The sequence below is a fragment of the Camelina sativa genome, chromosome 13, assembly GCF_030686135.1.
Source record: "Camelina sativa cultivar CO46 ecotype springtype chromosome 13, ASM3068613v1".
Classification (NCBI taxonomy): Eukaryota; Viridiplantae; Streptophyta; class Magnoliopsida; order Brassicales; family Brassicaceae; genus Camelina; species Camelina sativa.
In genome coordinates this window covers 15,656,497-15,682,479 of record NC_141892.1, presented here as the reverse complement: position 1 = coordinate 15,682,479, position 25,983 = coordinate 15,656,497, and the positions used below count along the sequence as shown (strand labels likewise).

Here is a 25,983-nt window from a genome sequence, read left to right as displayed (position 1 = left end):
TTTTGAGATATTTATGGAAACAAAAAATTATTTTTAATATAATGATAACAAGAATTGGTCAAATCTAATTTGTTATCATAAATTACGTGGTTAATTTAAGGAAACAAATATTGGTTTATTAAAAATGGAAATAGATAACGTTAGATTTTCAAATTTGTTCAAAAATTTAATAATATATTATGGAAATAAAAGAATAATTATAAACAAGAAAATAACTAATGAAATATCTTTAAAAGGAATATGGTCTTCAATATTGATTTCAAGTTGATTAATAAGAAATTTTTACAAAAATATATTTAAATTACATGCAATATATATATATATATCCGTAAACTATTATTTTAAAAATTATGAAAATATTTTAATGTTTAGGTAAATAACGGATCTACAAAATCCTATTTTTGTGTAAATTCTTATTTAAAAAATATTATGTTTAATAAAAAGAAACAACGATTAATAGTTGAAATTAAAATCTGTATTAAATTTTTATCGACTGTGGTCTGAAATTAATTGAAGATAATTTAGAGAATTAATAATTGATATTATATTTCCGATATTCTGAGAAGGTTAGGACTTATCCTTGGGGTCTTGTAGCTTTTGACCATTTAGTTAGCTCTATAGTGGAAGCAAAAAAGAAACTGAAGAACCCCATTAGTTACATCCTTAATGGTTTCTCATATGCTCTTCAAGTTTGGGTTATGGAGGCCATTCCTCTCATTGGACAACTTATGGGAGAGAAGATTGACACAGAGATTACAGTTAGCCGAAACTCTAATTGGAAAGGTGCTGCTAAAGTATCATATGATGAGCTCCTCCTTGTAGAGAAATCAATTGGAAACAAGGTCAGTTGACTTCTTCTTTTTTCTTTTAAGTTTAAATTCGAATACGTTGAGTTTTTTTTTGAATTGGTTTCTTTGTTATTGTTTTGTCAGGATGTTGTTTATCCATGCATTTCCTCCACTGGAAACTTTGATGTATTGGAGTCCATTGAATATTTGAGGGGTGATGAAATTAAAGATTGTGAAGTGGACAACTTGGAAGCTTTGATCAGATCTAGCTATGATTTTGGAGATCATATTTGGGAGAGTGGCGAAGGATATGGTGTGGAAGATGATAACATTAAGGATGTTGGTGTGGAACAATCTCAGACTGTTAGAGGGGACAATGAAGTTTCGGTTGGAGAGGAGAGTGGTGAGAAGCAAGCTAATATCCCAGAAGTGTCTAGCTTGAAGAAGAGGAAGAAGAAGCAAGTTGACCATGGAGCAGAGACACGGAAAAGAATGGTGCTATCTCAGAGAGCATCAACTTCACATTGTTCATGTGTAGATGATATGAAGCGGTTCTTTAAGGAGTTAATTGACTCTTCTTTCAAGAGCTTCACAGAGACCTTTGGGGAACGATTGCTAACAATGGAGAAAGATGTATCAAATATCAAGGCCTTGATATCCAGACCAGCAGAAGTGGATCCTAAGCCAGCAGAAGTGGATCCTAAGCCAGCAGTAGTGGATCCTAGTCCATCACGAGTGAAGCCCAAAACTTCGGTACGTAAGAAGTAGCTCAATGCCTTGTTCGATTGTAATATGTTGTGTGGTCTTTCCTTTTTGTTGTATTCTTGTTTGTATGTGTATGTTGTAAACATAAATTATGTGTTGTAACTTATGTGTTGTAACTTATGTGTCGTAAACTTATGTGTCATAATTTATGTGTTGTAACTTTAACTAAAGCCATTCATAATTTTTTTTTTTGACAGGTTGAACTGTTTGATTTAGATAATCTATTGATAGACCTCAATGTAGATACACAAGACTATCTAAAGAACATAGTAGGACACTTATCTCAAAAGTCTGTTGTGACCGGATTTGATCCTACACTTAGTCCTAAAGACGCGGGTAAAGATGAACCAGATGCGGTGTTGACTTTAGTTTCTGATGATCTATGGAATGGTTTCGATGAGTTGATTGACGATGAAAACATCAAGCAAGCTCGTTTGAAGTTGGCAGTCGATCTTTGGTCAGCAGCAAAGGATCCTGTGCTAGTGGAACGAATGAAAACTTATGTGCGTCCAGTGTATGCGGCTGAGTTTGTAGACTTTGCCTAATTTTTAAGTGTCTTTATGATTGTTTTGTAAATGATGGTTTTTGATGCTTTTGCTTGTTAGACTAATATCAGACTCATTAGTATTAATCCTCGATGGTGTTGATTTAGGACTGACTAATATGAGACTCAATAACATAAGGTCATAAGCATAAGAACACAAAGAACACAAAAACATATCCGATTTAAATGTTAACATAACAACACAAAAACATATCCGATTTGCCATAATTTAAACATATCAGATTTAAACCAGCTATTGACCCAAATTTAAATGTTGACCCGATGTAAGCATACCGATGGCCCGGTTTTTAATTCAATATTCAAGGAAAAAAATAAAATTAGGGATCTTATTTTCCAATAATTGATCTTCCTCTCCAATACTCTCTTCTTCTTCTTTCCCGATACTTTCTTCTTCTTCATCGTAAAAACTGATAGGAGCCATGAGCCAACGTTCTTCGGCTGGATCGTCAGGGTTACCGTCGAGAAGTTCTCAGGTTGGAGTTCCGTGTAGATGCTGGTGTGGTGGAGAGATTAGAACCTACACCTCAAAGACGGAAGAGAATCCCTGTAGGAGATTTTACAGATGTGTTGTTGGTGTGAAGGTAATTTACTTTTATCAGTCCTTATTCATCACAATAGCTGAAATTTATTAAATATTGTTATCGAAACAATGATTTTAGGAGAAGAAGGAGAAACACATGTTCCGTTGGGTTGATGATGCTGTTCTAGAGGAGATTAGGATGGTTGAAAGCAAACAAAACCAACTCTTAGAGGACCTAAAAAAGATGGTAACAAAAATGTGGAGCTCCAAAAGGAGATGGTGATGGAGATGGAAGAAAAGATGGAGAAGAATATGATTGAGATCATCAAGCAAGAGCTAATGGTTGCAAAAGAGAGTATGGTGAAGTCGAACAAGCAGAGGATTTGTGTACTAGTCGTATTGGCAGTTTCAATGGCCTGGCTTTATAAGAAGATGATATGATGTCTTTGCTTTCTGTATTTTGTTGTTATGCTTAACACTTTTTGTTAGTCTTGTTTTTTGTACTCTGGTTTTAATGAAAGTTTGATTGAAAGAAAACACCATCAAGGAATTTCAAAACACATGAGTATTATATTAGTCTTAAATCAACACCATCAACGAATTTCAAAACAAATGAGTCTATTAATCGAAAATAAAAACCATCAAACACCATCATTCATCACAAAGCAGCTGCCGTGAAATCAAAAATTCAAAAACAGGAATCTTAAGTTGATGCACAAACCATTGTTATATCACGATATCACAGGTCGTTCTGTTATGCCCTTCTTTGCCACACCGCGCACACTTATGTCTCTTTGACCCTTGTGAGTTTTGTGATGATTTTATCTTGTCTTCAGCGGATTCATATCTTCTTTTTCTTCGCCGTCCTGCATGTCTTCTTGTTTCAGGTGGTCGAACTTTTGCATCTTCAACATACTGTGGGACTCGCCATTCTTCTTCAGGAACACCTATTGGATTAACAGTTTCCTCATATTGCGATCTCCATGCAGTAGTGGTATACACATCATCAGCATAAGGATATAGATCCTTGCCTATATCAAAAGCTCCTTTTATAGCATGTCTACAAGGGAGTTTTTGGATGCTGAACTTTCCACATGAACAAGTCCTTCTTTCTAAGTCAACAATGTAGTCTACTCCATTACCTTTAACTTGGATCTGCGATCTGCTCATCAAATAACCGTTCATGAATTTACCTTTCTCTATTCTTCTTGAAATCTTTTTCTCTACCTCAACAGTTAAAGGATCTTTATGCTTTGCACTTAACTCTCTACTCTCATAAAACCAGCGTGTCATCATTTCTCTGATGCTGTCTAACAAAGGAATTATTGGATACTCTCTGGGTGTCCTCAAAGCAGCATTAATTGATTCAGCTGCATTGTTGGTGTTAATATCATACCTATAACCCGGAAAATGACAGCGAGCCCATTTTGTCACATCGGCTTCCTCTAGATAACTTCCAATAGCAGTACTAATATTGTTAATTTGCCCAAACTCTTTCTCAAACTCAGCAACTCTATAAGCTTTTGATGCTTTTGCAACCTTACCAGTGACACCTCTTCCCTTATGATATGTTATCACATTGCTAAGCAAGTGGTGGATGCAAATACCATGTTTAGCCAATGGATAGATGTTTCCAATTGATTTAGCAATCGATGTATGTCTATCTGACACAAATGATAAACCTTCTTCATCAGCTATAACCATCTTAAGTTGCATAAAAAAGCACTCCCATGAACAATCACTCTCAGAATCAGCAATTCCAAATGCGATTGGATACAAATTGGAGTTACCATCTACAGTTGTAGCAACTAGGAGAACCCCTTTGTATTTATTCTTCAAAAATGTACCATCAACTACTATCACTTTCCGCATTGACTTGTAGAACCCTCTTGTTGATTGACCAAAAGAAATAAATAGATATTTAAATCTTCCATCAAAGTCAATTTCATAATTCGTGAACGTACCAGGATTCGCTTCTTGTAGCATGTGCAAGTATTTTGGAATCTTAGCATAATTTTTCTCAGGAATTCCTCTAACTTCGCTAACTACATACTCCCGAGACTCCCAAGCTTGGTGATATGTTAGCTCGCAGCCGTACCTTGAACGAATAATATTAACTATAACATTCGGTTTAGGACCTTCCTTCACGCCCTCATAGCTTTGCTTAATGAGATGTCCAATTGTTCTTGCAGATGGAGTCCTACAAAATGAGTTTTTTTTTGAAGGGGCACATGTATGGTTACCCACAAACTTGTTGATTTTGAAATATGTAGACGCTTGTAAACACTCAGCCCGGAGACGCCAATTACAAGCACTATCAATGCAACATATACACCACCATCTCTTATCAGATTTTGTAATCCTATAGTCGCAGTTATATTTCATTGTATACATTTCCATAGTAGCCTGTAAAGCTTCCTTACTACTGAAATATTCACCATTTTTTACCATTGAATCTTCCAACTTTAAACCAGCAGCATCAGCAAGATTAGCATCAGTAGGCTTTTCTAATACATCATTAGTCGGCTTAGGTGAATTCCTTGAAATAATACCTACTGATTTTCCCACATCAACTTCCACATTACAACCATCGCTACTATCAACTGGCAACTTATTCAGATTGAACTGGACTTTACTCCTATCGCCATCAACTACTCTTTTGAATGTAACACACAACCGAATCATGTTTATCTTTTTCAGATATGCAAGAAAATTATTCATACCTCTATCATTTGTCAATACAACAGGAGGACAATCAACTTTAACCTCTGTGGGTAGATAACTGAATTCCACATCAAACATATTTTGCTCTATTTCATAGTCTTCTGAAACCATCACCTTCAACTCTTCAAGAGATGTAGTGGGTTGCAAAATCAGTAATCTAGCACGTTTTTCTTCATCATCAATAAATCTCCACTCCTTCTTGGCATCCAGTGTCCATACACCACAAGTAACATAGATTTGCATCATAAACAGGTAAGTGAAAGCTTTTGTGGAAGGTGGAAGAGATGGTGACCGATCACGTTAAGGTATAATGTCGATTTTTCTTAATTTGTTTAGCTTCTAAATAATTTAGAATATGTATTCTAAAATTTATTAGAACAAATCTAAACAATAATTACGAAATCTTAAGCATAAATTAAGAATATTTAAAAAATATTTAAAAAATATTCACTTTCCTTATTTAATTTATTTTCTTTCTATTTTAAGGGTATTCTAAGGTTTACAGATTACAAATTCTAAAATTTCTATGATATATCTTCTACTTCTTTTAGTATATAGGGTAAAACGTAGAAAACGAATTCTGAATTGAAGTAGAATGAAGAAAAACGTAGAATTCATATTCTTAATTTTGTAGAACATACAAAATTCAGAATCTGAAATTTTTAGAATAAATTTTCCGTCTAAACATCGTAGAACATGTACAAACTGTAGAATGAACAATCTAAATGTTTCAGAAAGAGAAAAAATCGTAGAAAGTCTATTCTAAACAATTTAGACCAGAAATCAGCAAATTACAAACTGATTTTTGACATCCAAAACATTTTTTTTTACACAGTTGTATACTAACATGAGTTTTATGTTTGTTTATTGGTTCAAACTCCTAAAAACTTCACTATTTCTATTAGTAGGGGCATTTTTGTTACAATTGACAATCTTAAAAAAAAAAATGTAGATGGCCAAATTTTTAGAAAAAGATCCTTTATTTATAATTTTCCCTTTTCCTATATATATATATAACGTAGTATTTGTGTTTAAGCCTTGGATATATACATATTTTTTTCTTTCAATTTTGATAGCATATTTTTTTTTTGTTCTTTCTGCTAATTGTAGTAGAATCTAATTTGAGTTTTTATGCTTTCAACGTTCAAATGGAGCTTGAGAGGGTTGTTTCTCCACTTGTGTGTCACTCTATCTTCAAATTAATGGTACTTTAATCTATTTATTCTAAAGTTTTCTTAGTTTTTTTGGTAGATTTTATATTATGGTGAGTTGATCTTTATTTTACGTGACACACCTTTTGATTGGAAAAGCTTAAAAATCGAGTTCTTATTAAATCATCAAAAATATTAATCATGATATATAGAAGATCTGGAAGAGTTGTTGATAGAAAATGGATCCTCAAACCGACTCATCCAGCTAAATGAATTTTTTTGTACTTTCCTGAATTTGAATTGTCTATTAAATCAAAGAAATAACCAGGCTACAGTTTATATTTTGTCAATTCTTGGATGTTATTGCAGGGAGGATTTGGGCAGGTCGCAACATATTGATGTTTGATTGTGCAAGGGAAAGAGAATTATTGCAGAGATTGAATGTCAACCATCCGAGCCAAAAGGTGCTATCGATTCTTTGGATTGTTGGTCATATGAATTAGTACAAACAACTAAACATTCCAAAATGTTATTTTCATGAGCGGAATGTTAAAACCCCGTTTTCACGGTTTAGGCTGCTCCCATGATGTAATTTTGTCTCTTTGATTATGTTTTTAAGTGATTTTGTATATTATTAATTTGTGTGCTTTGTTATTGAAGATGGAAAACTTTGCTTGATATTTTGGACTCGGAATCTAACTCATGTGTATGTGATACACATAAACATTAAGAATTTAATTTTTGGAATTTTTCTATCTTTTATTTAAGATAGAATAATAAGGGTGTGTTTATGCATGGTTTTAGTCAAGGAAAATGTTGCATCACACAAGAATCAAGTACAAAAAAAATATAACTAAACTATACTAATTAATCTTATTATAACAAATAGAAAAAAAAAAGAAGAGAAATTTTAGATTATATTGACTTTTTTCAATTATGAAATTAGTTATTATATTTGTAATATATAATCTAACCACAATATACTATTTTGAAAATAGCAAATTCTTTATATTTTTTTTCGATTTTAGATTCATTCACTATCTCAAAAAATGGAAATATTATCAGTTTTCAAAAATATTAATTTAAATTATATACTTTATATACTATGTTGAAAATTTTGCGGATCTTGGTTCATAAGTGAAAATAATTTATTTATACTATTATTTTTAATTATAGTTGTCTTTACATATAATAAAAACAAATATGATCATTCTTTTTTGTATAAATGGAATTAAAAACAAATCTAATATTAAACTGGTATGGATCTGGATTATGAACATTAATATTCCTAAAAAAATACGTTTACAAACATAATCCCACAAATATATAATGTATTATAATTCTAATACCAAACTAAATTTTTGAAATCAATCCCGCACGTATATGTAGATCCGAATCTAGCTCTAATTTAAAAGTCACGCAATTCTCGTAAATAAAATTAAAATCTGATTATCTTATGTAATTTTCTTATGAAATAATCTAAAGTTAAATTGTATTGCAAGATGGAGCGTCAAAATTTAATCCGGTTTTTAAAAATTCATCAAATGAAATCTAAGATCAATATACAAGATTTTGCTTAACATGTATTTTTATATCCACCTAACGTGGACCTATCTAGTATAATAAAAATCATAGGCTAAAATACAAAGAAATCTAAAATTTTGGAAAATATCACGTTTAAAAGCATAAACTAAAAAAAAAAAAAAAAAAAAAAAAAAAACTTTTAACGCGGCAATATTGCAAGAAACAATGAAAGTGGCTTTGACCAAAATCAAAGGAAAATGTTTTGACCCATACTTTTCCAATTGAAACATTAGATTTCTTCAGCGTACAATAACTAATAGATAAATATAGGTTCTGTATGCACGCATAATTAAGAGATAAAAATATGAGAAAAACTGAAGATAAAATGGATCGAGACATGATCTGTGTACACACAATTACAACACGCAGGAACTATAATACATTACATCACATTACATGACCAAACAAGCCTATACACCAGAAACACTAATTCAACTCAGGCTCTTCTTATATACATCACATTGCAACATGCATATATATAATTTAACAAAACTAAACAAACCAACAATCTAATTTCAATTAAGGCTCTTCAATTTTAAAAATAATCCCAAAACGCAACTTAGAACAAATAACCATCGAATGAGACAGAAACTACCTGAAGATATGTCTCCAGGGAGTTTAGCTCTTCCTGCACAACCCAAACCGGGCGTCTGTCGAAGAATCATATCTCGTTTCTCCCCAATCGTTTCTACGGGGTCTACTCCCTCATAAATCTTCTGGTTACACCTGCTCTAATACAATGGGACATCAATGTTAAAACACATAGCTTTTGCTTCCATTATATTCTCATTAAAGTGTCACCTATATTGGCAATCTACTAAAGTTAACCTCATCTACGGATAAGCGGAGATACTGAGCCTCCTGAGCCCGAGGATAGTAAGGGCATTCTCACAAATGGATGGTTCAGCAGTTCAGCTGCAGTTGGCCGCTCTTCCGGGTTCACTTTCAGACATGTAACTATGAAATCCCGGGCATCTAGCGATAGAGTATCCGGTATGTCTGGAAGCGTACCCATTTCGATCCTAACATGGGCTTGAACCTGCACGTTTGCAGGTATTCTGACTTTAACTCATAAAATCCCAATATAACATAAAAATGACAGCTCAAAAGTCGTTTAGTATTTTTTAAGTTTTCCTATATATTTTGTTGTTAATAAATTAACAGTGTTACCAATTATCTTAGCATCTAGAAAATTAAAGATGCAAAAACAAAGCACTGTAATGAGACTGCATATTAAACTGAGTTTAAAGGCTTTGTATGTGTATTTTTTATAGAAATCCAAAAAGTTAGTGTAAATATTATCTAAATAATTGGTGATTTTTATGGGAATTTTTCTTATCTTATAAGAAGAAAGTTTGCGAATCTTGATGACTTACAGGTTGTAGATCAGAGTAAGGGATCTGTCCAGTACACATTTCCAGCACAGTGCACCCAAGGCTCCATATATCAGCTGGACTTCCATACCCCATCATTACCCTTAGGGTTAATAACCTGATCAAATTATTATGTTCAATTTAGAATCAACCATACATGCATTGCGTCAAGTATAATCAAAGTGAAAGGAATCCAACAATTCATGATATATATGTTTGGTATGATGTATGATTTTTACGCAAAACTAACAGTTAGAAACACCATAAACAGAAATTAAACATAACACTTTGAAAGAAACAGTATAGCATCCGTTTGTCTATCATTGTATTCACACAATCCAAAACAGGGATCCCAAAACAATTACCTCCGGAGCCATCCAAAATAGATTTCCCTTGCAGGACTTACTATCGTTTAACTTTGACACCTAAATAACAACATGACACATGTACCAAGTCAGACAGATAAGCGATGTACCAGGTTATTACTTAAGAGAAAAAACTATAAACATCTATTAGTGGAAAAGAACCTTCGCCAATCCAAAATCTGCAAGTTTGACGGCGCCATTAGCGTCCACCAATATATTTGCACATTTGATGTCCCTTTGTCGCATAAGATGAGAAAGTAAGCAACCCAGGATATGAGAGGCATGGAAAAGACAGAGACGCATATGACAAGAGAGTCTAACCTGTGAACAAAACCTTTATCGTGGAGATATCTCAAACCGTCAAGAATCTGTCTTGTGTACAAGGAGACTACAGAGTCCCGAAGCTGGTATCTTTCGTAGAGTTTTAGTAGGGACCCTTGGGATACAAGCTCAAGAAAGATGTACAAATTCGATCCTTCCTGCAAACAGTGAAATGACTTACTAATTACGTATGCTTAGGCGACAAAATGGTTAGGTAGCTGCAACTGAGAACAAGAAAGCCAAAACAGGACCATACCTTGGTTGAGCCACGATATCGCACAATATTCTGATGCTGAAGCTGACTAAGTAGTGCAATCTCCTGTAGAAAATGAAAAACGTGGCAAAGATAAGGAGGATTAGCAACCTACTTCTGGTCAATGAGATACTGTTTTCAATGAAAAAAATTGATATTATGCAACAGATCATATAAGAAACCAGATATATCTTACCTCTTCAACTTGTTGTATGCATTCTTGTGCCTGACTTCCCTGATTAAGAAGTGAAACTTCCTTGACAGCAAAGAAGTCCCCATCTCTACAATTAGCATAAACATCCATTAGCCAAACGCATATGTTGGCTTAGCACCAAATTTGTCAACTGACTACCGTAGTATTATTAGGCCCTCATAATTAAAGTCTAGTTTCTTAAGAAAACGACCTGCAACTAAGAATCTGAGTTTAAGTTCAACAAACACAAGCAACCAGTAAGACATACTCTGAGATGGCTTCATACACAGAGCCAAATGATCCTTGTCGCATAAGTTGACCCTTCTGCCAAGAAGTATTGATAGGTCCTCCGGAGACAAAAATAGGGGAGGTATTGGATACTGTACTTGAGGAGTCACACTCGTTTGTAGTGAATGAGCATGCCTCATCAGTGGGATCCTCCAACTCGATAGAAATATCTCCCCGGACTTCCTCTTCATCACTGCCATTTTCGGAAGAAGAAGAACTTGGCCGCCTAACTGTGTCACTTTCAGGAGCCAAATGAGTAAGGAAATCCCAAGAAGATCCCGGAAGATCAAGTGGAGGTAGCTTCATCACCGGAGGAGGCTTAAGTACTGATGGTCTTACCCCCTTAATACCCCCACCAATACCACGCCTATTTTGCTACCGTACCACCATCAACAACTCTGTTATCCGCAGGAGGAAGGTTAAGTACTGGTGGTCTTACCCCATTGAGTCCACCACAACCAGCAACCGCAATATCCCTCGAATCGTAAGGGGCTAACTTAGTAATGTCCCGATTCGTTGAATTAGAAGCATCAAGAACAACACCACTAGGACCTGCTTCACTCAAATCCTGAGCCTGAACCTTGTTACTATCAAGGTCAAGAGACTTTAAACTGTTAATAACATCTGAAGAGGAACGCTTTTTCTTACTAGCTTCCCAAGCATCAGAAGAAATCGCAAAATCTTCATTACGAGAAACACCAATATAATTACAAATCCGATTCATTTCTACTTCATCAACTCCTCCGACTCGGAAACTACAGTACGATTCAGGAAATCCAAAGAACGAGTCGTCAACAAAGAAGCCGAAACGAAAGGATCTTCAGCTGCATCATATTTGATATTCTTCGCCGCATGAAGCCGCTCAAACCGCGGACACGGACACGGACTAGTCTGATCTCCTCTTCGTCCCGAACTTAAGCCTGAAAGAAGAGTGACTCGGGAAGAAATCTCCTGCGACGATTTCTTCATAAAGAGCTACAATTCTATCCATCAGCGAAGATGGTGAAAGGGGAATCTCTTCATTGGGAACAACAAGCTTTCGGACCGGAGTACTTCAACTCCCAATCTCGCTCGACTCGGAAGGAAGGCATCAACTCAGTAAAATCCCCAGTCTCGGAACGAGTCAACTCAGCAACGTCCCGATTCGTTGAACTAGAACCTAGAACGACACCACTAGGACCTGCTTCTCCCAAATCCACTTCCCGGAAACTGATGCGGTCGGGGAACTCCATTGAGGGCGTCACCAAGGAACAAGTCGAGTCGGTATCAGTGAAGGAACTAGAAGAAGACACTGCCTCAGAGTTGTTATGCTTCGCCGTGTCATGTGGCCGCACCGGTGACTTATCCGACGACTCCTTCATTTTGAGACTTGTACAGACTTGCGATAGAAACTTCTTCTTGGAGTATTAATAAATTAATGGGTTTTTTTTTTTTTTTTTCTTCTTCATTTTAATTCGATTTTTCTCATTTCTTCTGTAATTTCATAATTTTGTCTTTTTATGAAGTTATCTCTTTAATGTTACGTACATGGAAGAAGAAAAAAATTAGAAGAAACTCAAAATAGATATAAAGTTAAGTTGATTTTGTATTTTATGTTAAAAATATGGAAGAGAATCTCCATAGAGTAGGGACATATCAATATTTATAAATTTATTGAAAAATAATCCAAATTTTTTTCTGGCTTTTTATCTTTCTTTTTATTTTCTTAAACACAAAAAAATTATACATTCAATTCAAATAATTTCATCTAGAAAATCGTAAAAATAACATACAACTAAAACAGTCTAAACTAACGTACTATTATGACTAGAATAGCATATCTATTTTGAGTTTACGCAAATGTAACAAAGGAGTCGATAACTTTTCAAAGCGGCAATATTATAAAGAAAAAGTTGGGAATTATAGACTTCAATATAAGTGGCTTTGTCCAAAATAAAAGAAAATGTTGACTCATGCCTTTTTCTAATACTATTATGACTAGAATAGCATATCTCCTCAGTGTTAAGGATGAAAGACTTGCAATATTTGACATAAAATAGTAAGGCAAATTAGAAGAACAAAAAAAAACCATCAGGACTCGAGATTTGTACAGGATTACAACACTATATAAGATAACCAACTACTATAATTATACATTACATTACATGATATGGGATACATATAGATACACTATAACTAAACAAACCTATACACCCAAAAACAATAATTCAACTAAGGCTCTTCAGTTTTAAAAATAAGCCCAACACACAACAAATAACCAACGAATGATACATACACTACCTGAAGATATGTCTCCAGGAAGTGTTGTAGCTCTTGCTGTGCAACCCAAACCGCAAGTGTGTCGAAGAATCATATCTCGAGTCTCCCCGATAGTTTTTCTATGGGGTCTAATCTCTCATAAATCTTCTGGTTACCCCTGCTCTCATACATTAAGATATCAATGTTAGAATATAGCCTTTGATTTTTTTTTTTTATATTCTCATTAAATTATAACCACAAGCTTCACCTATTGAGGCAATCTACTAAAATTAGACTCATCTACGGACAAGCGGAGACCCTGATCCTGAGCCTCCTGAGCCCAAGGATGGTAAGGGCCTTCTCACAAATGGATGGTTCAGCAGTTCAGCTGCTGTTGGTCGCTCATCCGGGTTCACTTTGAGACACTTAATTATGAAATGGCGAGCGTCTTGTGATAGAGTATCAGGTATTTCTGGAAGCGTACCCCTTCCGATCCTAAACAGGGCTTGAACCTGCGCGTTTTCACAAACTCTGATTATAACTCTTACATTAATGGGAAATGACCATAAGAAAATAAATAACCGGTTAACAGTAAACTGAAGGTCGCAAGGTGTAAAACAAAATCACTGTGTTGAGACTAATCTTTAAATTGAGACAAGTGTTTTTGTTCGTATATTTTCTAAGCACAAATGTTCACGTGTATTTCAGAAATAGCTACATAGTTAGTGGTTTTTGTAAAGAAATTCCCCTAAGTTATATAAAGAAAGTTTAAGAATCTTGAAGACTTACGGGTTCTAGATCGGAGTAAGGGATCTGACCAGTCAACATTTCCAACACAGTGCATCCAAGGCTCCATATATCAGCTGGACTTCCATACCCATCATTACGCTTGAGGTTAATAACCTGATCAAGTGATTATGTTTCATTTAGAAACAATTTTGCAAGCATAGCCTAAAGTACAATCAAAATGGAAGGAAGCCAGATCTATCTGTTACATATGAAGTTATAAACATCATAAACAGAAATAAAGAAAAATTAATCAAATACTTCGACAGAAATATAATTGGGGGGTTTTGATGTTAAGAAGCCTGAATCGCAACGTATGCAACAACATATTTAAGCAACAGTATAACATCCAACATTGCCATCCATGTATGATATGTTTGTCTTTTACTGTATTCACACAATCAAAACAGTAGGAAGGATCCCAAAACAATTACCTCTGGAGCCATCCAAAATGGAGTTCCCTTGCAGGACTTAATGTCGTTTAACTTTGACACCTAAATAACAAAATGACACAGTTAACCAACTCAGGCGAATAAGCGATGTACCAGGTTATTACTTTAAGAGTTAAAAACTATAAACATCTATTAACGGAAAAGAACCTTTGCCAATCCAAAATCTGCAAGTTTGACGGCGCCATTAGCGTCCACCAATATATTTGCACATTTGATGTCCCTTTGTCACATGAAATGAGAAAAGTAAGCAACCCAGAATATGCAGGATATTAGAGGCTTGAAAAATACATGGACAGCTATGACAAGAGAGTCTAACCTGTGAATAAAACCTTTATCGTGGAGATATTTCAAACCGTCAAGAATTTGTCTGGTGTACAAGGAGACTACAGAGTACCGTAGCTGGTATCTTTGGTAAAGTTTTAGAAGGGACCCTTGGGTTACAAGCTCAAGAAAGATGTACAAATTCGACCCGTCCTGCAAACAGCAAAATGTTATATTCTGCAAGAAAAATGCTTAGACGGCTGCGATTAAGAATATGACGCCAGAACAGGACCATACCTTGGCTGTGCCACGATATCGCACAATATTTTGATGTTGTAGCTGACTGAGAAGCGCAATCTCCTGTAGAAAATGAAAAATGTGGCAAAGGTAAGGACGATTGGGCAACCTAATTCTGACAGATCAATGACACAATGTTACAAGGGTAGTGAAATATGCTGCGGCTCATAGACCATTTATATGAAACTTCCATACCCCCTCAAGTTGTTGTATGCACTCTTTTGCCTGACTTCCCTGATCAAGTAGTGAAACTTCCTTGACAGCAAAGAAGTCCCCATCTCTACATTTAACATAAACATCCATCAGCCAAAGGCATAATGGAAAACTCGCTTTGCACCGCAGTTGTCAACTGACTAACCAAGTATCCCTCATTCTTTTAAACTACCAGCAACTAAATATCTGATTAAGTTCAAGCAACCAGTACGACTTACCCTGAAATGCCTTCATACACAGAGCCAAATGATCCTCGTCCCAGAAGTTGACCCTTTTGCCAAGAAGTGATGATAGATCCTCCAGAGGCATAAATCGGCGAAGTATTTGATACTGTACTAGAGGTGTCACACTCGTTTGTAGTGAATGAGCATGCCTCATCGGCCGTATCTCCCAACATAGCTCCCTTTTCTTCCGTTTCCAATTCCTCTTCCCTAGCTTCCTCTTCAACACATCCATTTTCAGAAGAAGAAGAGGTACTCGGTCGCGCAACTGTTTCAGCTGGAGCAAATTGCGTAAGGAAATCCCAAGATGAGCCGTGAAGATCAATAGGAGGTCGTTTCATCGATGGAGGAGGCTTAAGTACTGGTGGTCTTACCCCTTTTATACCACCACCACCAACAGGCACCACATCATTTGGAACAAGATACCCTTTCGACTTCACCAAAATAGTAGGTTTCCGTTCTATACCACGCCTGTTCTCTACCGTACCACCATCAACAACAACTTTCTTATCCACTGGAGTGCTTAAAATCCCAATCTCACTAGACTCGGAAGGCACAAACTCAGTAAAATTCCCAATATCCCTAGACTCGGAACGAGTCAATATAGTAATGTCCCAATTCGTTGAATTGGTGGAAGCAGAAGCAACAACAACACCACTAGGACCAGCTTCACTCCAATCCTGAGGCTGAATCCTGTGACTATCAAGCTCAAAAGACTTAAACCTATTAAGAACATCTGAAGAAGAACGCTTCTTACAAGCCTCCCAAGCATCAAAAGAAATCGCCAAATCATCAGGGCCAGAAACACCAAGAGACTGATAAATCCGATCCATTTCTCCCTCACCTCCTCCGATTCGGAAACTAGTACGATCCGGGAACTCAAGAGAACGAGTCATCAACGAAGAAGTCGAAACTGAAAGATCTTCAGCTGACGAACTAGAACAAGACGCAGCATCATAATTGATATGCCTCGCCGCATCACGCCGCTCTAACCGTCGTACCGGAGTAGTCTTATCTGCTCTTCGTCCCGATGATTTTTTCATACGAGCTATGATTCTATCCATAACCAGCTAAATCCATACGCTACTCACAAGCTCCAAGTCAGAAGAACAAAGAGAATATAAATCGCAACTCTTACTTTGACTAGAACCGCTTCAATGGAGCTTGGAACTGGAAATTTTTTCCCGAGAAAACTAGTGGGAGTGAAGAAGACCGAGAAATTGGGCAAAACCTGACGGCGAGGAGAGAGAAAGAGAAGAAATGTAAACAAAAAACAAAAACAAAAAACGCGGTGTTTCGTGGAATAATCGGAGACGGAGCCTTGTGTCTGCGTTTTCCTCCATGAGACTCTCTACTTTTTTCTTTTTTTTTTTTACTTTGACGCGTTCACTAACTGGGCTTTCTTAATGGGCTTATTATGTTGGGGTCTTTTTTGGTTTCAGTATTAGAGTGGGGCATAAAACCGGAAATTCAAACACAATGACAAAACTGGAATCGAACCAAAAATAATACTAGTAATAATTACGACTAGAGAATATTTTAAATATAGGAAGATCACCTTTTAAACCATTTTAAACTTCCACATAAATTCACTAACATTATAAACTTTTAAAATAGTGTTACTAACACTTTAAACCTTAAAAATAATTTTACTAACATTTAAACCTTAAAACTAACTTTCATTTTTGTACCGCAAACGGAATAATAATATCCGTCAACGCAAAATAGTTAAACTATATTAGTTTAATTTAAATTTTAATTACTTTTAATTTTTATAAATAAATAAATAGATAAAAAAAATTTGTGTACATCTTTAATGTAGACAAAACTTTTACGACGTTATTCTTCACATTATTAATCCTTTTAATAAATGCATCTCTATTGGATTCTGATTCAAATTGATTGACTTCGCATTGGAAACCAATGAATCTTCTAAATATGTTGTTGTCTTCAATTTTACATTTGTCAAATGTTTTAACCTTAGCTCTGATTCTTCATTCTTTTTTCTTTGATGTATTTTTAAATTTTTTATCAATCATAATAGATAATTAAATTTAATTTAATTAAAGAAACAAGTATTTAAATCAAACAAGCATAGTTTAAATATTTCACGTTGACGGATATTACTGTTCTGTCATCTTTCATGGTGATGCAAATAGAAAAGTTACTTTTAAGGTTTAAAGTGTTAGTGAAATCATTTTTAAAGTTTATAGTGTTAGTGAAAAAATCTCAAGATTTAAAGTGCTACTCAATGACACTTTGAAGGTTTAAAATGTGATTTCCCCTTTAAATATTAAAAATTTATAATATTAATTAAAGAAAATTAATATTTAATAATATGTAATTTGGTAATATATATTATAATTAGACATATTGACAATACTTTGCTAATTGGTCATCTGTTAATGAAAAGCTAATGTTTTTTTAAACTTATTTGGTAATATATATTATAATTAGACAGATTGGCATTTGACAGTACTTTTGCAAATTTGTCATCTATTAATTAAAAGCTAATGTTTTTTTAAAACTTATTATAGTATTTTATTTATCAGTTTTTAAAAAAAATTAATGTTTAGATATATGAACTGTACTAAGAATAGTATCACAAAATCTGGTAATATTAATGAACCATTAATTTTTATTAGCTTATTATAGTTAATTATTTATCCAAAGTTTCTTTAAAATTTTGATATTTGGAGCTGTCATGTAATAATAATACATATTTACAAAAAAATAGTATACTTTTAAAAAGGACTTCTGACACATGTGTAAAATGTAAGAAATTTATAGTAATACAATAGCTTAACTATATTTGGTTAAAGTTACATTAGTGAAATTTCTATATATTTTTGAAAATGCGCAAAATAGTTTTCTCATAGTTAGTAGAAGTTGCATCTGTTAAACATATCTTAAAATCTTGATCCGCACGTCAATACAAGTATATTATTTTTCGCTCGTAAATATAACTAACTCTTATCTGACACATAAATACCGTTATATCATTTTTCCGCGTAAATTCAATATTTTTTTATATGTTGATACAGTTAAATCTCTATTCGTTCGTGTAACCAGGTAAATCTCTTCTCACCTGTTAATATTCTTGAAAAATTTTTCCGGTACGTAAATACGACCCAAGAATTTTTTCTACAAGTAAGTATGTTATTTCGAAGATTCGTTTTTTATCCTTCATAAAAACATTTAAAAAAAAACTAGAGTAACAAATTTACTTGCAATTTTACCAATTCTGAATCAAAACAAATTAAACAGTTCTGAACTTCTTTGTCATAAAATTTTAACTTATACACAAATAGGGAAAACCTAGTATTACAAAAAAAAAATTACAATATAAAAAAAATATATATATATATAAATAAAAACTTGAGACAAAGAGCTCTCTCGGAAGAGAAGAACGAGGCTGCTGTTTGTTCATGCGTTTTGTTCCTTGAACAAGTTTTTCCCCCAAACAAAAAGAAAAACACACAGAGAAGCAAAAAAAAAAAAAAAAAAACATTTCGCCTCCTCTCTTCTTCTTCTTCTTCTACCAGTCTCTTCTCTCTCGCACCATCGCAAAAACCCTAATTTCTCTTTGATTTTTCTCTTATCACAAACCCTAATTGTTTCCACCACTCGCTTTTCTTTCCATCGTTTCTTCTTCGTTTGGGTTTGTTTTAAGAGTTCTCTTTTTTTTTTTTTTTTTCTTCTTCCCTTCTTGGGGAAGAAGCCATTGTTTCGTCTAAGCGATTGAATCTGTAAAACTCTGTTTGGGTTTGGGTTTGGGTTTCCCTCTTTCGTTGAACCCGTTTTTTCGATTTTTCTTGTTCTGGGGAAAAAAATTCTGGTGATGCGTTGAACGAATTTTGCCCTTGTTGTGTTTAATTCTAGGGCTTAGGTTTGATTGATATCGCTAGTGATAGGTTTTATCGCGTAGGTGGTTAGGGTTTCTGGTAGTGCCATCACTGTGAATTCAGGCTAGTACCTTATTGGGTGGGTTTGGATGATGATGATGATGATGATGATGATGATGATGATCTTCTAGGTTTGGTTTGGAGTATCTCTAAGCCATCTGTGGGAGAGATGGATGTGTAGAGGGTTTTCTCTTTATTGAGTTTGAGTTTTCTTGTGCTTCTTGAAAGATTTCAGCTTTGAAATTGGATTTTTCTTCCCTGCCCTTCTGTGGTGTGGTAGTTGATTAGGCTAGAGCTTGTCTTGAGAGTGAAAGAGGCTAGAGAATTGAATAGTCTTTCTTTTTATCTGATGAAGTATAGCTTTCCTAATGGACAAACGCGAACCCTCTTTAGTACCTGAATGGTTGAGAAGTTCAGGACATGGTTCTGGTGTTGGCAGTTCAAATCACCTTCAATCGTCTGATTCTCAGTCAGGTATGCTGCAGTTTGTTGGATTTCGTGATTATTGTATCTTGTTCATTGCCTCTACATTGATTTTTAATTCAACTGTTTGATTCATCTGAATAGCATTGTGACTCTATTTCCTTTTCGTTTTGGTGTAGATTCTTCTTCGTTATTACGTAATGGCAAGAATAGGAATTCTAGGAGCAGGAGTGATGTTGATTCAGTTCGGTCTCCTTTTCTCGATCGGTCTTCTTCCACCAATACAAGGAGGGGATCTAGTAATGGGTCTACAAAGCATGCATATAGTAGTTTCAACTTCAGTAGGACCAACAGAGATAAAGATCGAACCAGAGAGAAAGATAGGTCGAGCTACATGGATCCATGGGACCATGACACTTCTATGCCTTTTGGAAACTACTTGATTGGTAGGGGACAGGAGCCACTGAGACGATCACATTCAATGACAACAAGGAAACAGGGCAACCACCTTGCTCAAGGACTAACAGTAGGATATAAAAATGGTGGAAACATTAATCTTTACAACGGACATGGTATACTTCCTGGAACTAGCCCTTCAAAGAGCTCCAAAAGAATCGGCTTCGATAAGGATTTTCCTTTGCTTAGAGCTGAAGAGAGAAATGGTGGCTCAGACGTCGTAAGAGTCTCATCTCCTGGTCTAAGTCCTACTAATCAGAGCTTGCCAGTTGGTAATCCAGCCTTGATTGTTGGGGAAGGTTGGACATCGGCTCTGGCAGAGGTTCCCAATGTTATTGAGAAGAGTGGTGGTACTGCCTCTCATGATAATGTTGGTAGTTCGGCTAACTTAACGGGACCAACTAGTCGTAACATGGCTGAAGCATTGGTGCAGGCTCCAGTAAGAACTGGTACACCACCCCAGGTATGATTTGCATCTTTGTGTTGCTTATAGTACACTCACTACCTTTTCTGTTTTTTTCTAATAGATTTTTTGTATATGGGATCTGTAAAGGCACAAACACTCGAGGACCGAGCTATTAGGCAATCTAGGCAGTTGATACCGGTTGTACCTTCAGCACCAAAGGGCTCGGTAAGTTTTTCTTTTTTCCTTAGTTGGTCTTATTTACCTTTAGTTGCCTTGGGCTACATTCAGTATATGTTTTGATATCTCAGGTTCATAACTCTTCTGATAAATGCAAGAACAAACCAATGTTTCGAAGTGGTGAAGCAGGTCTTGTTTCTTCAAGGAATGCCCACCAGCAGTCCTCTGTGATGCTCGGTAATCTTCAGTCTAATCCTGGTAGTCAGACCAAGTCTGAGGCGACTAAGAAACTGGTGATTCTCAAGCCTGCTAGGGAAAATGGGGTAGGTGCTGGTGGTTCACCACCCAACAGCCGAGCTGCTGCTAGCCAGCTGACCACTGCTCCATCCACACAATTTACTGCTTCTGCTAGGAGTACCAATGGTCCAAGGGAGCTCAGGGGAGCTTCTGTAAACGTGATAGCTGGAAAAATCGCTGAAAAGAAACTTTCCTTGGCTCAAACTCAGAGCAGGCATGCATTTTACAGTGCTTTGAAGCAAAATACATCTACAAACATCTCAACTGATCCATCAAAAACTAGCTCGTGCATCTTTTCTTCAGTTGAGGAAAAGGCAAACAGCTCGAAGGAGCTTGTAGCTAGTGACCCTCCAAGTGCACAGGCAGCAGAAAGAATTGACATCAAGGATAGAGTCGAGAAAGTTACTGATGTTGCAGAAAGGAGTTGTAGATTTGAATTGGCAGTACCTCCGGATCCAAAAGAGGCTGCGTTCCTTAGATCCCTTGGGTGGGATGAAAACGATAGCGAAGCGGACGAAGGCATCACAGATGAGGACATCAGAGACTTCTTTGAACAGGTACATGACACAACAACTTTCTTCCGTGGTTGCTTTTTAAAATCTCTCATCATCTTTAACTCAGTTTTACTTATATGCATCTTTGAAAACAGTGCAAGAAATTGAAGCCATCACTGGTGCAGAAGCTGGCCTGTCGTATAAGAAGCAACCGAGGACATAGCTCCAGAGACTCTTGATCCGATTTTGTTCTGGTGTCCAAATGGAAGATAGTTTTTTCTCTCTCTTTTCTTTTCTTTATTTTTTTGGGGTCTTTTTATTTTGGTTACTTCGGCGCTGGCAAGAAGGTGGGAAGGCTTTAGTTGCAGTAAGAATGTTGTTTCTGCTTCTTCAGAGGTGCAACAAAAGGAAAAAAAAACGACTTATTTTGTACATCTTTGGTCTGAAGATAAGAGGGTTTTGTCTTTGGCATCTTCTTTTAGGTTTTCAAATGTTTGATGATCATTCATGGTGAGGGAAAGAGGAAATTGCCAATGGGGGTTTAAAATAGAAAATTTAAAGAATTTATTTCTTACCTATTTATTTATGGAATTCATCTTTTAGCCTTATATATTTTATATCATTTATCTACATTTATACAGTTATAATTCTTACCCAATCTTTAAATAAATAGAGCTTACTTCTGACTTCTGAAGTTCGTTTTTACATCTTCATACAAACACTGAAAACACTACTGTAATTCTGAACAAAATTTCAACGACTCTAGTTAATTTTCTACTTCTAGTTTCACTTTAAAAAGCTTTTATGACTTTTTATAGTTAAACAGAAAAATAATATTTGATATTTTACGGCAATTTGAAAATAATGATTCAGTGTGCCACTTTGTGTAAAAAATGTGAGAAAATAGACAAGACAAATTAATCCTGTGCTATTTAAATGTCCACATTTTTTGGTAAATTTGGAAATTGTCTTCGTATTCTGATGATATCATGACATTTTTCTGCACTTCGATTGTTTGATGTACTTGAATCTGAATTTCTTATTTTGGAGAATGTTGTCTTGGAAGATAAATATATAAATCATTGTTTCCCCTAGATTCTATAGTTTTTATAGAAAGATAGAATTAAGAAAGTATTCAAAGAAATGTACATTGAGAACCAATAGATATCACAAATAAGACTCTAAGTGAACAATTATTATGGGAAAAAGTTTAATTCGTTCTGGTTGAAGTAAAGGAATCTATGGAATGATATCCTTAGCTAACCTTTCACACTTTCTACAAAGTTGGATCGACGATTTGTGGAAGCTTTCGGACCATACTACAGGTCTGGGATGGTGGTGCTTACGAGGAGAAGATCAGACAAATATTACTGGGAGTTAAATGTCATTGATGAATTCTTTTCCCCTATAATCGGAGAAAAAAGTTTTACTATGGGTTATGAAGACTCTCTTACAAGAAAGATTGATTGTCAGGCCTTTGACTCATAAATTGCAGAGTTGGTCACGATGGTGGCGATGGTGCAATCTCTTGAAGAGTGACTAGCTTTCTCCAACCTCCTATATGATTTTGGGTTGGTTCGTGCCTTTTTTCCTTTGTTCTTCTTATCAAACATCTTTCAGTTTTGTAATTATAAAATGGATTGTTTAGCTCCTTCTTCCAAATTTTTCTTGTTTCAGAAGTTATTTTTGTAACCTTTTTTACCTTTTTGGTATAATTTTGTGATGATATGTTATAAATAATCTCTATTAAGGTAACAAATTGTTAAGTTGGAAACTAGCTAGGTTGCATGGAAACGCAAACAGCTGAAGTAAAAAGTTTCGAAAACGGGAATTTTCCTTAAATTAGGAAATGAAACGTGTTGAAAACGTATGTGTATATACATACATATATATATAATAAACATCAAACTTAAAAATTATATTAAAAAGAATATTTGAAACAACACAAAGTCAAAACATAAATATTAAAATAGTTGAATTTAAACACTAATAATATTATATAGAGAAATGCTACAGAATACCATCAAACATAGTTTTAGGGGTTGTTATTGGATTAAGGATTTTAATGGATTTTAATTAACGCATGACATTAGTGGATTTAAAAGTCTAATGTATTTGTGTGGATTTTATAATGCATATAAGGTGGATTTGAAAGTCATTGATAATATATTTTGGTGATTGTTATGGATTTTTTTAAAAGTTATTTATAGAAAAAAAAGGAAAAAATTATCCATAAACTGTGTTATACACCAAAATCATATTAAATTAACAACATCAAGACTTTTACACACGGTCATGGAAGACTTCAATTAACATAGGGTTTGTGGAGGAAGAAACAGACACTGAACTGAGAAAAAAAAAGTGTGATTATATCATGAACCCAGAAAAAAAAGTAATAGATCATGAACCTAGAAAAAAAAGTTATAGATCATGAACCCAGAAAAAAAAAGCTTATCATGAACCCAAAAAACAAAAGTTATAGATCATGAACCCAAAAAAAAAGTTATAAAACACAAAAAAAAAAATCTCAAAAATAACACAGATCTGATGAATAAGTGTGATTATATATAAAAGGATTGAGAAAAAAATCAAACAATAATATGGTAAAGGCTAGAGATCCATCTAAAGAGAGAGGGAGAGAAAAACAAAAAGGAAATGCTTGAGAAAAGTGTGGTATTGTGTTTGTTCATATTTTAGAATCAAAGTACATTGAAATCCAAAATCACACAAAATCCAGTGGATATTGAATAACACTAGATTTTAATGGATTTTTTAAAATACACAATTGAATAACACTTGATTTCTAAATACATCAAATTCCTTTAAAATCCACAATCCAATAACACCCCCTTAGTTCCTTATTACACATTCCTTAATTTTCTATTAATACCAATATTTATTCAATACAAAGACTATTTTTTCCATGTATTATACACCAAAAATGAGTAAATTTTTTGCTATTTCGTCGTTCTCGGCTTCTCTACGGTATGCGTCTATGGTCTCAGGCAAGATCTGACAAATATTTTACGATCTAGCTACGATATCGTTCTTTGTGGTCTCCAGCGAAATCTAACAAATCTGATTTTATGGTTTTCGACCTCTCTATGGTCTTCGTCGTTGTTTTCTATTATCTCCGGCAAGATCTGATGAAGCTTTTGCGATATAGCTACAATATCATTCGTCTTCGTCTCTTTTCGATGTCGTCAATTTTAGTTTTCTATTTGATCTCTTCTTCGTTACTCTTTTATCTTAGTTATCTTGAGATTTACTATTTGGAGAAGTGAATCGATTATGCTCAATCAATTGTGTTTATTTAGTCATCGTGCTCTATTGTTTCTAAGGATATATGATTGCTCCACCTAGCTTTGATGTTGCCAATATCAGATTTTTCCTTGCAATTTCAGATTCTTCTCAGTCGTAAAGAGATGTTGCTTTGGATTTGTAAGGTGATTTCAAATTTGATTAGTGTTTATCAATCCTAGATAACTGGTTTAGGTTACATTTGTGTATCTTCTCAAGTTGTAATTGTTTGAATTTTTGTGTATATGGTTGAGTTGTACTTAGTTTGTGGAGAATGGAAACACAATGATGAAGGAGGCTGGGATTTTGCAATTGTTTCGAGAAGAAGAAGTAGATGAGAATACACATATAATGTTTTAGGTGATAAGGTAATTGAAGATTTCATACTTGATTGTCAATTATATCAAACATAGCTATTGTCTATCTCCAAGGATGAAGAGGATGGTAGAAGATTCTACACCAGTGCATGTGCGGAATGTCATCATATATACATTTTTCAGAAAAATTCAAGAAGAACTTGAGTTAAATCATTTGTGTGTAACAGTGAGAGAGATTTGAGGTCATGCAGATACTAAGGATATCGACGTTTGTTCTCAGGGACCAATGGAAAGTGAGTGCGAGGTTTTTGCAAAGAATTAGAGATTGTGTTCAGAAATGGTAACATGCTGAAGGATAGGTACGCGTGTGCTCAAGGTTGTTTGTGAAGTTGTGGAAGGTGATATAACTCGGCTGGTTATTCAGTTTCATTATGAACTTAGTAATTTTGGTGCTTAGGGAATTGCTTCAGCTTTATAAAGTCATCCTAAATTTGTGAAGGTCATCCTGAATTTATGAAAGTCATCCTAAATGTTAAGATATATTTCATAAACATTATTGAATCTTTTCTGAATTAAAATAAATGTGTTTATCTCTTTATTTTCTGTTTTTGCCTTAATGTATAACATATTGATCCACCAGTTAAGGTAAATGGTTTGATTTTGTGTTTTGGTTGATGGTTAAGGTAAAGCAGCCTTCCTAAATCTCAGAAAATCATTTCTGAATGTTTAATTCATACCTATTTCTGTAATGAATTATTAAACTAACCGTTTATGGAAGCTTTTGTTTCATAACCTCCTTAATTGTTTGATTCAAAAAAAATTATGGGATTGTGGTGAAAACATTGCTACC

The 25,983-nt window shown here is 34.7% G+C and overlaps 4 protein-coding genes, 1 long non-coding RNA gene and 2 pseudogenes across 8 annotated transcripts; 4 read left to right on the top strand and 3 right to left on the bottom strand.

Moving 5' to 3' along the window:
• The first annotated feature begins 124 nt into the window (after positions 1-124).
• Positions 125-2,098, top strand: LOC104736885 (uncharacterized). Its single transcript, XM_010456970.3, has 4 exons — positions 125-139; positions 567-842; positions 933-1,541; positions 1,751-2,098. The coding sequence occupies exons 1-4, from the start codon at positions 125-127 to the stop codon at positions 2,096-2,098; spliced, it is 1,248 nt and encodes a 415-aa protein (XP_010455272.2).
• Positions 2,099-2,537: 439 nt separating this feature from the next.
• Positions 2,538-3,079, top strand: LOC147929616 (uncharacterized protein At4g04775 pseudogene; annotated as a pseudogene).
• Positions 3,080-3,364: 285 nt separating this feature from the next.
• Positions 3,365-4,354, bottom strand: LOC104738283 (uncharacterized). The gene has a single exon (XM_087480936.1). The coding sequence runs from the start codon at positions 4,352-4,354 to the stop codon at positions 3,365-3,367; it is 990 nt and encodes a 329-aa protein (XP_087337062.1).
• Positions 4,355-8,400: 4,046 nt separating this feature from the next.
• On the bottom strand, positions 8,401-12,279 carry LOC104738284 (mitogen-activated protein kinase kinase kinase 9-like; annotated as a pseudogene). The gene is made up of 11 exons (XR_015578859.1): positions 11,967-12,279; positions 11,870-11,926; positions 10,871-11,838; positions 10,606-10,690; positions 10,413-10,475; positions 10,157-10,314; positions 9,998-10,070; positions 9,836-9,895; positions 9,474-9,588; positions 8,926-9,136; positions 8,401-8,823 (listed from the first exon to the last, which is right to left on the bottom strand). The product of XR_015578859.1 is annotated as a mitogen-activated protein kinase kinase kinase 9-like (transcript).
• Positions 12,280-12,914: 635 nt separating this feature from the next.
• On the bottom strand, positions 12,915-16,749 carry LOC104736886 (mitogen-activated protein kinase kinase kinase 1). 2 transcript variants are annotated; one of them, XM_010456971.3, is made up of 9 exons: positions 15,356-16,749; positions 15,120-15,204; positions 14,925-14,987; positions 14,683-14,840; positions 14,514-14,586; positions 14,349-14,408; positions 13,918-14,031; positions 13,397-13,640; positions 12,915-13,306 (listed from the first exon to the last, which is right to left on the bottom strand). In XM_010456971.3, the coding sequence occupies exons 1-8, from the start codon at positions 16,420-16,422 to the stop codon at positions 13,425-13,427; spliced, it is 1,836 nt and encodes a 611-aa protein (XP_010455273.1). In that variant the 5' UTR covers positions 16,423-16,749; the 3' UTR covers positions 12,915-13,306; positions 13,397-13,424. The 2 variants fall into 2 exon arrangements, 1 of the variants encoding a protein (XP_010455273.1); XR_015578857.1 differs by lacking the exon at positions 15,120-15,204 and having other exon boundaries at positions 15,356-16,708.
• Positions 16,750-18,234: 1,485 nt separating this feature from the next.
• On the top strand, positions 18,235-22,124 carry LOC104736888 (uncharacterized). 2 transcript variants are annotated; one of them, XM_087481984.1, is made up of 7 exons: positions 18,235-18,296; positions 18,403-18,430; positions 19,624-19,737; positions 19,866-20,605; positions 20,696-20,773; positions 20,857-21,579; positions 21,672-22,124. In XM_087481984.1, the coding sequence occupies exons 3-7, from the start codon at positions 19,632-19,634 to the stop codon at positions 21,753-21,755; spliced, it is 1,731 nt and encodes a 576-aa protein (XP_087338110.1). In that variant the 5' UTR covers positions 18,235-18,296; positions 18,403-18,430; positions 19,624-19,631; the 3' UTR covers positions 21,756-22,124. The 2 variants fall into 2 exon arrangements, with proteins under 2 accessions (XP_087338110.1, XP_087338109.1); XM_087481983.1 differs by lacking the exons at positions 18,235-18,296; positions 18,403-18,430 and having other exon boundaries at positions 18,715-19,737.
• Positions 22,125-24,397: 2,273 nt separating this feature from the next.
• LOC109128452 (uncharacterized) lies at positions 24,398-25,650 on the top strand. The gene is made up of 3 exons (XR_002034843.1): positions 24,398-24,962; positions 25,081-25,184; positions 25,414-25,650. It is a non-coding gene; the product is annotated as an uncharacterized LOC109128452 (long non-coding RNA).
• Positions 25,651-25,983: the final 333 nt, after the last annotated feature.